Source organism: Staurois parvus, unplaced genomic scaffold (assembly GCF_062004578.1).
Source record: "Staurois parvus isolate SC_StPar_1 unplaced genomic scaffold, SC_StPar_1.0 ptg000155l, whole genome shotgun sequence".
In the NCBI taxonomy this organism is placed as follows: Eukaryota; Metazoa; Chordata; class Amphibia; order Anura; family Ranidae; genus Staurois; species Staurois parvus.
Window position 1 is genome coordinate 5,291,468 of NW_028317951.1, and position 12,734 is coordinate 5,304,201.

At 39.6% G+C, this 12,734-nt stretch overlaps 1 protein-coding gene across 1 annotated transcript in view; it reads right to left on the bottom strand.

Moving 5' to 3' along the window:
• Nucleotides 1-1,274: 1,274 nt before the first annotated feature.
• Nucleotides 1,275-12,734, bottom strand: part of KPNA4 (karyopherin subunit alpha 4) — a 48,768-nt gene continuing 37,308 nt past the window's right edge. The window contains exons 11-17 of the mRNA XM_089675444.1: nucleotides 10,787-10,918; nucleotides 10,574-10,702; nucleotides 9,558-9,662; nucleotides 9,398-9,469; nucleotides 8,261-8,423; nucleotides 6,153-6,244; nucleotides 1,275-3,279 (exon numbers count right to left, since the gene is read on the bottom strand). Coding sequence (XP_089531570.1) covers nucleotides 3,181-3,279; nucleotides 6,153-6,244; nucleotides 8,261-8,423; nucleotides 9,398-9,469; nucleotides 9,558-9,662; nucleotides 10,574-10,702; nucleotides 10,787-10,918 — 792 coding nt within the window. The 3' untranslated portion in view covers nucleotides 1,275-3,180. The remainder of the gene's footprint in view (nucleotides 3,280-6,152; nucleotides 6,245-8,260; nucleotides 8,424-9,397; nucleotides 9,470-9,557; nucleotides 9,663-10,573; nucleotides 10,703-10,786; nucleotides 10,919-12,734) is intronic.

Genomic DNA, 12,734 nt, shown 5'->3' on the forward strand with positions numbered 1-12,734 from the left:
GCTGTTTGTGTCTGTGTTTCAACATACATGGAAATTGATGATCATTAGCACCTGCTTGGTATAACTGGATAATCATACACCTGACTAATCCTACAATACAATAACCTCTGTAGGCATTATTGCTGGTTTGATGCCAAAAGTCATACTAAATATTGATTTGATTTTTCTTCTGTTTGCTTACTTTGCATTTTGTAAATTGATAAAAAAATAAAATATTTATTTTTGAAAGCATTCTTGCTTTTCAGCATTTTACTGCCTAAAACAGTGTGTGTAATATATATATATATATATATATATATATATATTTTTTTTTTTTATTGAGGGAATAAAACCATTTCTTTACATACCTGATAACTAGGTATGGATCATCACTAAGCAGATCATGACTGTTGAGAGGGGCTAGCAGGGAGTTGTGCATAGCCTCTTAAACAATGGTGGTAAAAACCAATAAATGAAAGTGGCAGGTCAAGGACAGAAATGCTTGGTAGGAAAGAACAAATGATACTGAACATCCGCCAGATGGAAAATGAGGTAGGCTGCACCTGACTTGCTGTTGCAGTTTTTAATGCACACTGTGAGAAGTTTACAGTGTGCAGTGAAAATCAGAGGATGCAATTTCAGTACAGGAGCAGAGCCCGCACAACCATGTAAGATGAAAAGGCAAGGTTGGAGTTCAGCTTTAAATGTATTTAGAAGAGAAAAATAAAAAAGAAAAAGACTGCACTGTAAAAACCTTAAATAAAGCTGCCGTTTAATTACTGCACTTATTGACCTAGCCTAATCAAGGCTCACTGTTTTTCTACTTTAGCAACTACACTGCCCAGGAGTCAGAGCATGTGTTTTTGTGTCAGAATCCCTTTAAAATCGTTGCACATTATCACTGCATTAGCAGATTTTTCATTTGTGCTGTTCAGCATGCTAGCTGCTAAACTCGATAGCACTGGCATTGCCTAGGCTTTTGATAAGCAATTTTGCTGTCCATTTTTGTTTGCATTTTCATTTTTTTCCCTGAGAGGTAATTCTCTGGTCTATTCTGTTTCCTTACAGAAACATGTAACCAAGATACAAAACTGAAATCATCCTCAAATGAACCAAGCCATAACATAATGGAAATCATGTTTGCTGACAGGGTCCATCAGCTAATGAAGCAGTGCTACATGGCACTAGATATGTGTAGGTACTCCGTTAAGGTCTGCAAATTCATACATTAAATATAGATTGTCTATACATTAAGAAGTTCTAATATGAGATGAAGAAAATAAATAGGACAAAGCTCATCGTAAGGATTACTCTTTATTTCCCCATGACAGCCTAGCTTGTCTTCTACATTATTTTACAAGCTTTTTTTGTATCTAGTTTTAAATTGTAACCATGTTTCAGATGACAAGGAATGCTGCAAAAATATTCTAATCCAACAAAGTTTATAATCACAAAATAATCTGTATCCATTCTACAGTGTTTCAGAATTACCAGTTAACTTTAAACACAAAAGTAGATATTGATGCTCATGGTGGCTAAACTCAGTATGTTTTATCATAGCAACTTGTTGTTCATGCAACACTTGTGCTCAAGGGGAAGGCACAGCAATTCCTACAATGAGCCACCTTATAAAAAGAGTTCTGCTATTTATACAAATTCATTTATATGCTGCTTTTAATTTAGTGTGCATTACCTCTGAAAGAGGAAGTCTGCCAATTAAAAAAGAAAAAGAAAAAGAAAAAAGAAGACACTTGCATCTGTATGGCCAATGCAAGTTTTAAAAAGATACAAAGTTTCTCTCTCTAAAGTGGCTCAAAATAGATTGTTCATGGCTGCCTACATCTAAAGATAAAACAATTCTAAAACAGACTGCCTAGGCAGAGTAAAGGTAGTGAAACCATGAATCAGTTTATACAGATAATCACACCTCTTAATAGTCTGAATGTAGCAGTACATATGCACCAAATACCATTGTGGGTTTCCATATCATTTTCATAGAAAACAAACGTCTGAAAACAAAATAGGGTTGGAATACAGCACAGCTTCTACCACAACTGAAACAATCTGTACAGGACTGAACAAAATGGATCTAGAAATAAACTATGCTGTCCATTTCCACATGCAAATAGATCAATGTTATATTTCAAAACGAAAGGATTGCTTCGCTCAAACCACTCGTTACGCTGCTCTACACTTTCACGTACGGTAACGCTTGTACTGAAAGGGGGGAGGGGGTGTGTGTGTGGGTGTGTGTGTAATAGTTTGCAAAGGACAATCCTGTTCTTTTTGCAAAATTCCTGTACACAAATCAGCTTTTATGATATGGAACAGACTGCATAACAACCATTTTATCTGGCGCAAATGCACAGGGTTGCCTTCTTCCAACTCTTTGATGTATAAGCAACTTAAAAAAACAAAAAAAAAAAAAACAAAAGAAAAAAACAAGCCATACACGTTAGAAACTAAAATAAAAAGGAAAAAATGAGGCAAAGTAAAAAGAATGCACACAGGCTGTAGGAGTAAACCAAAATCTGCTGCTATACCGGTCTTTTTTTTTTTCATGTCCAGTGTAAGGTAACACTTATGAACTTATTGTGATTTTCTAGGTTTAGTATCATCCCCCTGAAGGCGATTCAAGCTTGCATGCGTCCACATACAGCACCACACCCATACTCTCGTACACACGCCACTCCTGGACTGGGAGTCTGCTTCATGAGTGAATAGCCTCACGTTCGTAAGATGAGCCTGGCTCCACAACACTGTGTCCAGACATTCATTCAATGCTGTCCATTCATACGGAGCTTCTTAGCAAGGCCTGGGCTTATTCTCCTTGGACTTATGTGGGCATCCTACCCATAGGTTTCTTTTTATGCTTACAAGGCTTGATGATGAGAGTACTGCATTTTCCTCATTTGCTCTTAAGATCAATGATCCCTTTCAGGCACTGAAGATCTTTGACCTGTAGCCCTTTTCCTCTGCACAACCTATATAAGCATTCGGTGTGAAGTTTTCATTACATTTGCCATTCATTCTCACTCGCACCCACTCGCCATCTTGACATCATTTGGTCTTTACTGTCATCCAAATGAAGTCCGCACATTTCTGTCTCCGATTTAATGCAGCAGCAGATCCCATGAGCCAAGCTTGATGGATCAAACCAGTTTTCAGTGCTGCACTGTACCTAACTTCCAACAAATCATCCTAGAAATGAAACCCTTCTGCTGGTACGTTGGCAGACGAATTGAAATTGAATGTTCCACCTTGTATTGTCTCTGGAACAAGGCTAGAATCTTCATCAATCTGAAAAAAAAAAAAAAAAATTGATTAAAAAAAAAAAACACTGCAGTAAAAAAAGGAGTGTGGACCCACTACTGCAAAGGTACAAACAGCTAGCGAATTGCTTCTGAAATTGCCTTCTTACAAATAAACCAATCCACAAGCCAGAGGTTCTCTGGCTGATGCAGTATTAACACCTGGTTCCCATATATGCAAACTGGATGAGTTTTTAACTGCATTTGATTCGCATGACATGAACCAAAATCCTTTTCTATAGAGCCGGTACACATATGTGCGGGTCGGCCGCAGTGCCATTTAGAATAAAAAAAGAAATCCAGCATGATTTTCAGCCTGGTTCAAGTGCAATTTCCAATGTCATACACTAACAATTTGCACTGGATCACACCTGAACCGCTGAACGAAAATCACACCAGACTTACATATTGTACTGCAAAACGGCCCCACACATGTGAACCCAGGCTCAATGTTTAAAATTATTATTCATACATCAAATAAATGGTTTGTCCGCATTAGTCTGAAAATGTTTTTCCTTATCCCAAAGCACTGCAAACCAAAAGTTAGCAAAATGTCAGCACAAAACAGGCAGTGAAGTACAGAAGGAAAGACTGATTAAATTTGGTCACCACAGCAACAATACCATCACCAAGATCTGCACTCCAGTGCACACACCTAACCGTCCAATACCCATGCCACCAACAACCACCAACAACCAGGTGGCAGTGATAATGCTATATGATGCATTTCGGACTTAACAATCCTACAAGGGACCTTCATCCTGAAAGCAGGTTTACATCTTCCCTAACCACTGCAGCTTTTCTATGCCACCACTAGAGGGAGCAAAAAAGGAAAGTACAAACTGCTAATCTCTTCCTTTACAAAGTTTGTCTTTGTTTCATTCACCCTAGTAGTGGCTGCAGAAAGGCACTGCTAGTAAAGACGTAAGCAGACTACTTCAGGCCTGGAGGTTCCAGTGTCTTGAATGTACATTTATCAGTCAACAAGCACCAAAGCAACTGACTTAAAGAGGAGTTCCGGCCCCCTACCCCCAAAACAATGAAAAGTCAGCAGCTACAAATACGGCAGCTGCTGACTTTTAATATTAGAGCACTTATCTGTCCAGGAATCCAGCGGTATCCTCACCGGAGTCGATTCTTTATTCAGGTGCTGGCACCGCCATCTTGCAGCCTCACAGCCAGTTTCCTACTGCACATGCGTGAAACATGCTGCACTTTGTGAATGAGCAGCAGTCATCTGGGACCTGTGAAGTGTCTCAGAAGGCTGCCGGGGAAGAAGGGGGTCCGAACTTCTAGGTCAGTTCAAAACCAGGTACCCCCCACTCAAAAGGTGCCAAATGTGGCAGCAAAGGGAGGGCACTGAGGAAGAAGGAAGAAAAGCGTAGCGTCCCCTTTTGGGTGGAACTCCGCTTTAAGTAGGCTGCAGGGACAAGTAAAGGATAAGTACTAAAACTGCACTTTCAACTGAAACAATAGAACAACTCAAAAATACTTTCAGTGTTGAAAGAAATCACTGCTTCACAATGCTACGGAAGCTGCTAGCATTACCAGATACCTAGAAATTCAATGACACGGTCTCTGAGGAAATCTGATTTCAGCCTTACCCCCTTCCTTTTCAGCAGGTGTCATGTGACTAACCACTCTGGATTCCAAAGCAGCAGTCTATGCAGTAAAAGTATTTTGTGTCTTTTGCAACTATTCACAAGTTTAAACACTTAAAAACTGGGCCAATTCTGACATTTCTCACAGATCTGTATAAAAAAAAAAAATCTACATTTTTTGCAAGAAAATTACATAGAACCCCAAATTGTGTGTATGTATGTATATATATATATATATGTATATATATATTTTTCCCCCTGAAAGAAAAGTTCCTGGAGAACAAAATTATAAACTGCTGTGCAAATATCGTGAGAAAAAATTGCAACAGCCACCAAATGTAAATTTTGAGGACAAAAACCCTAATGAATTTTAGTGCACACAAACAAAATTTCCAAATTTTTCAGTAAAATATAAAAGCGGTTACACTGTGTAGATAGATACTTTATTATTGCGTATGCCACAAACAGCAACAAATTAAAGAACCTAAAAATCTCCATAGGTGAAGCTTTAAAAGCATTTAAAGGTTACCAGTTTCAAGTTTTACAGGAGGCCTGGCATTAGAATGATTACTCTCACTGTGATGTCAGTGATGATACCTCAAGTGTTGTGCAATCACCGTTTACAAATGTAGGAAAAACCTCCACGCGTTTGCATATGGGGGCGAGCATGGCAGAACAGAGGCTTTTGTTTTCTTACACTGACTTTTTAATTTTATTGAACTCTATTGCTGTCACAAGGGATGAACATCATCCCTTGTGAAAGCATTGACACTGAGAAGGTCCTCTTTATGGAGAGATCTGGGGTCCATTAGACTCCAGATCTCTCCTCTGCTCTCCAAAGCAGCCAATCAGACCAAGATCAGTTTGATCAGCTGCTTTACAAACCAGCAACAGCTTGTAAACAAACCAAAAGTGACAAAACCCCTTTTCACTGCCTGTAAAAGTGATTGGGCAGCAGCACAGCCACTTGAATCACTTTTCTCTCGTAGAAAATTAGCTGCTGAAAAGGATGTACACATCCACACACAATCAGTTAAAAAGGGGTAAAAGAAATGCAGAAGTTCCATTCTAGATAGACTTTTGCTCTTGCACACAACAGTTTTCAATCACAAAGAAAGGCAAAATCAATGTAGCACTCTTAAGTTACTTGAAAGTGCCTGCAAAGTTGTTCTGTGTGCAGCATTTATTGTGCAATTGGTAAATTAACATTTCACATTTTAGCTTGTCTGGACAAATTTAGCAACACTGGCATTGAACTTACATCTGATGAGAAAAACTGGTCAATTATTTCAAAAGCCAGTTTGTAGATATCTTCATTCTCATGGCTTTGCAGCTGTTCAATCTTCTCCAGACCTGTTTAAAAAGGGGAGGGGGAAATACTATTATACAATAAACAAACCAAACCCCTCCAAAAAAAATAATCAAAAGAATTCACCCCCCCCCCCCAAAATAAAAGCAACCAAAGGGGGAAAAAGAAAAAAAAAAAAAAAACGAAAAAACACAAAAAACACTGAATGAGGGTCATACAGTGAAGGAAATAAGTATTTGATCCCCTGCTGATTTTGAATGTTAGCCCACTCACAAAGAAATGATCAGTCTAATAATCGAATGGTAGGTGTATTGTAACACTGAGAGACAGAATAGCAACAAAAAATTCAAAAGAAATGCATGTCTAACAAATGATGCACTGATTTGCATGTTCATGAGGGAAATAAGTATTTGATCCCCCATCATTCAGCTGGATTTCTGGCTAACAGGTGCCTTTCATACAGGTAACAAGCTGAGATTAGATGCAGTCTCTTAAAGGGAGTGCTGCTAATCTCATTTTGTTACCTGTATAAAAGACACCTGTCCACAGGAGCAAACAAACCAACCGATTGTTTGGGAAAACATTCAAAATCAGCAGGGGATCAAATACTTATTTCATTCACTGTATATAATGTGTCCATTTATATTACTAAAGAAAACAAAAAAAAATTACCACAAATTTACAAAGCTGTAACTTGGCTCAAAATTTATTTAGTAATTTGTTATTTACTTTGTAATTTTATCTGAAGAACTACGCATTTGGCTTTGAGCCTCTCTGCTCCACTTTATGCATGGGTAAATACCTTCAACACCTACATTTCAAATGGATTATAGAAAGCATTAAAGTGGTTCTAAAGGCTCAAGGTTTTTTTACCTTCATGCATTCTATGCATGAAGGTAAAAAAAAACCTCTGTGCAGCATCCCCCCTAGCCCCCCCCTTAATACTCACCTAAGCCCCCTCTTGATCCAGCGATGTCCCAAGAAGAGGAGGATCCGGGCTGCTCTGTGTAAAACCACTGCACACAGCAAGTATAAACATTTTTTTTTTTAAATGAAGACTTTAGAATCACTTTAACTTAAAGTGGCTAAAAAAGTGCCTAAACATGCAATCCAAACATGCACTGAACGATGACATAAAATGATTATATGGCTGGAGAAGCAATCCTCTCCACTGGCATTCTAAGATTCATGAGATCAACAAGGAATAATAACGAAGGCCAACACAAGCACTTGTAGGTAAATTCCAAGTTGTCAGCACTTCAGCTATGTTACTTTAACCCCTTCCCGCCGATGCCTCCCGGCCCTTTAAGAGATTCAGACGCCGGGAGGCGGGGCGGTTGGGGCGTGGCTTAGGAATCATGTGACCGCCGTGATGACGCGTCACGGCGGTCACATGATCGGGAAAGGTCCCGTTCGAAAGAGCGGACCGGGACCTTTCCGTGAGTACCACACGTGTGCTGGGAGCGCGCAGGGCGCGCGCTCTCAGCACATATGTATTTAGTTACATGGACGCAAATGTGCGGCCGCTCGGCGTCTAGGCCCAGACGCCGGGAGGCCGCACATTTGTGCGCGGCCGGCGCAAAGGGGTTAAGCAATTTTTTAGGCTGAGTTTGGTTCTGTTTAGGGGATGGGCTATAGTTAGTCTTCAGGGAGATGATTGAGCAGAGCTATTTTTGCTTGTCATTGATGCTTAAAAAGCCTCTCACAAAAAGCCACCAATACTAGTCTCCTGGCACTAAAAATCAAAAATCAGGTACCCATTCCCCCTTCCTCTCCAAAACCTCCATTTCACAAACAGGAGTGAAGGAGGAGGACTTAATGCAGCATTTCCCCTTTTGGCTGGAGCTCTGCTTTAAGTAAAGCTGTATTCCTCTGTCTACTTCTAAACTTGAATGTCTTGGCTAAAAGCAGAAAGATAATTAGCTTTAACAATCACTTCATTACTGGAGTCTGTCACTTCAAACCAATGGAAATTATTCAGTGAAAAATAAGAAAACTCACTGAAGGCAAGGCAAAAGTAATAGGGATAAAAGCAAAGCCAGTCTGCATGTATAACATACCTCCACACTCCTCAATAAGGTTGGCTATGGTCTCAGCCTCATCATCTGCCATTTTCAATATATTGCTTAAACCGTCCAACACTACTTGTATGACCTGGGCATCTTTTACAGTCAGCAGATTACAGAAAGGAGGAATTACATTCTGTTGGATAAGATATGCCACCTAAAAAATATAAAACCGTCACAATTAAATCACAAACCTCATCCAGCTGATTTGAAAGAAAAAAAAAAAAAAAAAAGCCATTACTCACCAGTTGATTTAGCTACGATAGGTTACATTTTACACAGTAATGACTACACTTTCCTCTCAGTTTTAAACTATAGTTTTGCTATAGTGACAAGAAAGCAAACACACATTTAGACAGACAGTCTCTTGAAGGCTCCTAGAGAAAAATCACACAGCTACAATTCACCTTGAGAAGTATTTATCCTATCCAAATCTTACGGGCTTCGTGGTAAACGAGATAATTTTTTATTTTTGCCTGCATAAAAAGAAGCTTCATGGTTTGATTACACAATATTTAATTTACAAAGCTCCTGAAAAAAATCTGCCTATATATGACCCATTCAAAAGAGATTTACTTCTTGCATTCACATTCTGTGGCAGGCTTATAGACATATCACACATGAGAAACCGCTTGTTGAAAAAGCCCATCTTTAAAAATTACAAGCGAGTCCATTCCTAATATTGTTCTAATCCAGGGATCTTTGAACTACGTTAGGGTAAGATAACTATAGTCTCCACTTCTCCCTTCTGGCGTCCTAGCAATCAATCGTTTACCCCAACATCCACAGAAGGAGGGACCAGACATGCTCCGCCTCCTGCTACAGGCATTCTATAAACCTTACAGTGGTAATGGAGAATCTATAGAGGGTCTGTCTGATGGGGACACAGATTTATTGATTAAACAGATTTTTTTTAGGATCACAAATATTTCTAATATACAATGTGGCACATGTCCTGAAAAGTTTGTAGACCCCTGTCCTAATCAATACACAGCCTTCACTGCCAGCTGCTATGTCTAATTTGGAAATGGTGCATACATTTCAAAAATCTTTATATTATATGAACTTGAGCCATTGAAGGTCTCTTATGAAATGCTCAGAAAACTGTAAAGACAAAGAAAAGTTACTCACTTGATCTTTCCTTCCACTGATTGTTAAATTGCTTATTGCCCATGCAGCCTCTTTCTGAGTTCCAAAGTCACCCTGTGAAGAAAGAAAAAAAAAAACAAAAAAACTAAAGATATACTTCATGTTTGGGATACTTAAAAATAAAAACATCAGTCAACTTTACCTTATCCAATAAGTGTATGATCATTGGCACAAGGTTAGCATCAATAACAGCTTGAACTTGTTGTTGATTTCCGGCCGTGATGTTGGACAAAAACCAGACTGCCTCCTGCAATATATACATATTGAATATCAAATCATACATATTCATAAAATGCAACCATAGGATGTCAATATGAAACAAAGTAACAATAAGCTGTTAACATAAAACTCTAGCCTTTTTTGGTGGATTTGGGAAGGGTTAAGACTCAGTTTTAGGAGTGCATATTGGGGAAATTTCCACTTCCGGTGGTGTCATCTACATAGGAAATGAACAGAATTTCTTCAGAGGCTCCAACTCTTTCCCCAGTCTAAAATATTTTAGCTAGAGTTACAGCCTAATATCCAATCGAAGTGGTAAAGGGTTCACACTAGCCCACACAGTAAAATGCAAAATTTAACATTTTAAAGGCGCAGACAGCTGTTGTGTGACGCCTGGCAAGGAGTGGTGGGATATGTGATTCAGCACTTCACACCTTTCTTCCAACTCTGTACTTAATTTACATCTGCACTCAGCAGTGTGGTGTTGTGCTGCAGAGCGGTGAAATGCAGCACGCTGTGGAAAAATGTAGCATGTATACATATTTCTGTACTACACATCACACCAGCATTATGATGCGAATGGGTCACATAGAAACCACTGTGTTCTTTGTGCCCTTGCGGTGACTGGCTTTTCTTTGCACTGGATAAAAATGCCAGTCACCGCACAAGGTAAACAAGCTCTAAATTTTAGTATTCATAATCTGGATGACATTATACAAAGTCCTCTGTTGGCAAAAATCTTCAGCTAAAATTCTCTTAAAGGTAATGTGTAGTAAAAATTATAGAACAATGTTATAAATACTTAAAATGTGATAATAAAAGAGTGCTACAGAAACTTGCGCAAGCAAAGATCTGTGTTCAAGGCCTTTCCAGAGAAATGAAAATGTACTCTTAATTGATGCAAAGTACACACATGTACAGAAAGTGAGAAGTACCTACCTTGTTAATCTTTTCCTTTACATGAGTAAGCAAGGCTGGGAAGTGTGACAGAGCATCACAGTTCAGAACAACTTGCGTTTGCTCATCTGTGCCAGTGACAATGTTACCTACAGCTCTTAAAGCAGCAGTCTGGAAGAAAGGAAAGCAGCAATTTAGTATTGCTAGAAAATACTTTAACAGAAATGTGTTCTGTATGATATTTGTAGGGCTCACCTGCACTTTCACCTCTGGGTTACTTAGAAGAGGAACCAGGTTTGTCACGATTCCAGAGTCTATTACCATCTGTATTTGTTCATTACCAGCATCCGTTAAATAGGAAAGAGCCCAAACAGTGTCTACCAAAATCTAGGAATAAAGAAGGTAATCTGTTAAAAAAATGTTTAACTCATCCTTAGGTTTGCTACATGCACTCATTTTTGTTTCGTGCTCGAAGTCCTTTTCTTGGAGTTCACTGATGGACACAGGAGGTCAGATACTGTCAAGTTATACTGCCACCTACAGGGGGATTGGACACTGGCAAACAATTTTGTAGGTCAGCATGCAACACCTCCTCCAAGTAGGCAGTACCAACAGCATGATTATAAACACACAAGTGCATTCTAAGAAAAGGACACAGGAAATCAGTCAGAAAAAAATTAAAAAGTGGTCCAATTGAGGGGTAAATCACAGCAAGCAAAATGCTAACAAGCAAAAAAACCCCCAAAAAACAAAAACCCCACACCCAACACAAGCTGCCTAAAAGAACCCAACTCCCCAAACCGGCATCCGAAGAGACCTTGGAAACTGTAAAAAGAGGACCAAGTGGCAGCTTCGCAAATCTGGAAAAAGTTTATATGATGCCAGAGAGCCCAAGTTGTGTACGGATCCAGTAGTAGGGTGGAACCCTTTCCTTAAGCCCACAGGCTTTGATTATGCTCTCTCTAAGCCACCAAAAATGCTGGAATGAAAAGCTGGTTCACACACAGGGGAACTAAAGAGTACAAATCTGGAAGGGGAGAGTTTCAATAACAAAAGTAAGCAGAGGCCGTGAGAAATTCACAGCTATAACATACAGGCAATGCAGGAATGGAAGGACGATGACCTGGTTAAGAGGAAAGACTTTTGCAACTACCTTAGTTAAGAAGGAAGTTCTGGGCCCCAACAGCACCTTGTCCCTGTGGAATAACAAGAACTGAAAGTGTTCTTTACAGGATAAGTCTCCTTAAACTGTGAGGCTAACATTAGCCCCAGGACTCACGCAGAAGTGAAGAACTCGATGATGTGACCTCTGTACTAAACAGTAACAGTCTGGGAGAGGAGATTGAGGTTTTTCCTGGGGTTGGGTCTGGATGGTCAGGGCTACACTGCTGCTAAAAACTGCACCGACTGTTTCTTCAGCAGGAGGTCATCTAGGACATCAAACAATGGGAATAACCAGAAAGCAAAGTAGCACTAGTACTAAAGCACCTTGCTGAATACCCAAGGTGCAGAAAACAGACTTCACTGGCAGGGGCACAAACTAGAGTTCAGAAGACCCACAGCAAAGTGAGAAAAGAAAACAAAAATTAAACAAATCGCTGATGCACTGGAAAAATTGTGACATGCATATTCACATGCTTGATGGTCACAGAAGTCCAAAGGCTAAAAAAAACCCAAAAAACTGTTAAGTGCGTAGTTTCACTTTTTTATGCCAGAAAAACACTCCCAAAAAAACCTTTTTTTTCTGCTCCTAAACAATGAAGCTTAAAAAACGCCACTAGCCTAAAATGGTGTGCATGGATACATAGGATAATATTTAGCGTCTAGGGGCAGAAGAAAAAAATGCTGATAACAGCTTCTAGCAGCTTAAAAAACAGTGTGCACGGAGCCTTAAGATGTGTATGTATATTTTTGTCTGTTAAACTCTTAATAAAAAACAAACTATACTGCCACAGGGACTGCGGCAATGGCAACCTGTTCCAAAGGATTTGCTAAGGCTGCATGGAGATCTGCTAATCTGTGCAGCGACAGACAAGCTGAAAGGGATGACCAGTGGAGGGGGTTGGGAGTGAAATGCTAGCTTGTAGCCTCCCTGAAAACCACCTACTGCACCCAAGCATAGACAATGCAGGCTGTCCAAGGGTCTATAAAGGTCAACAGACACCCCCTACTATGGCAATTGGGAGTGTACCTGTTCATGCTG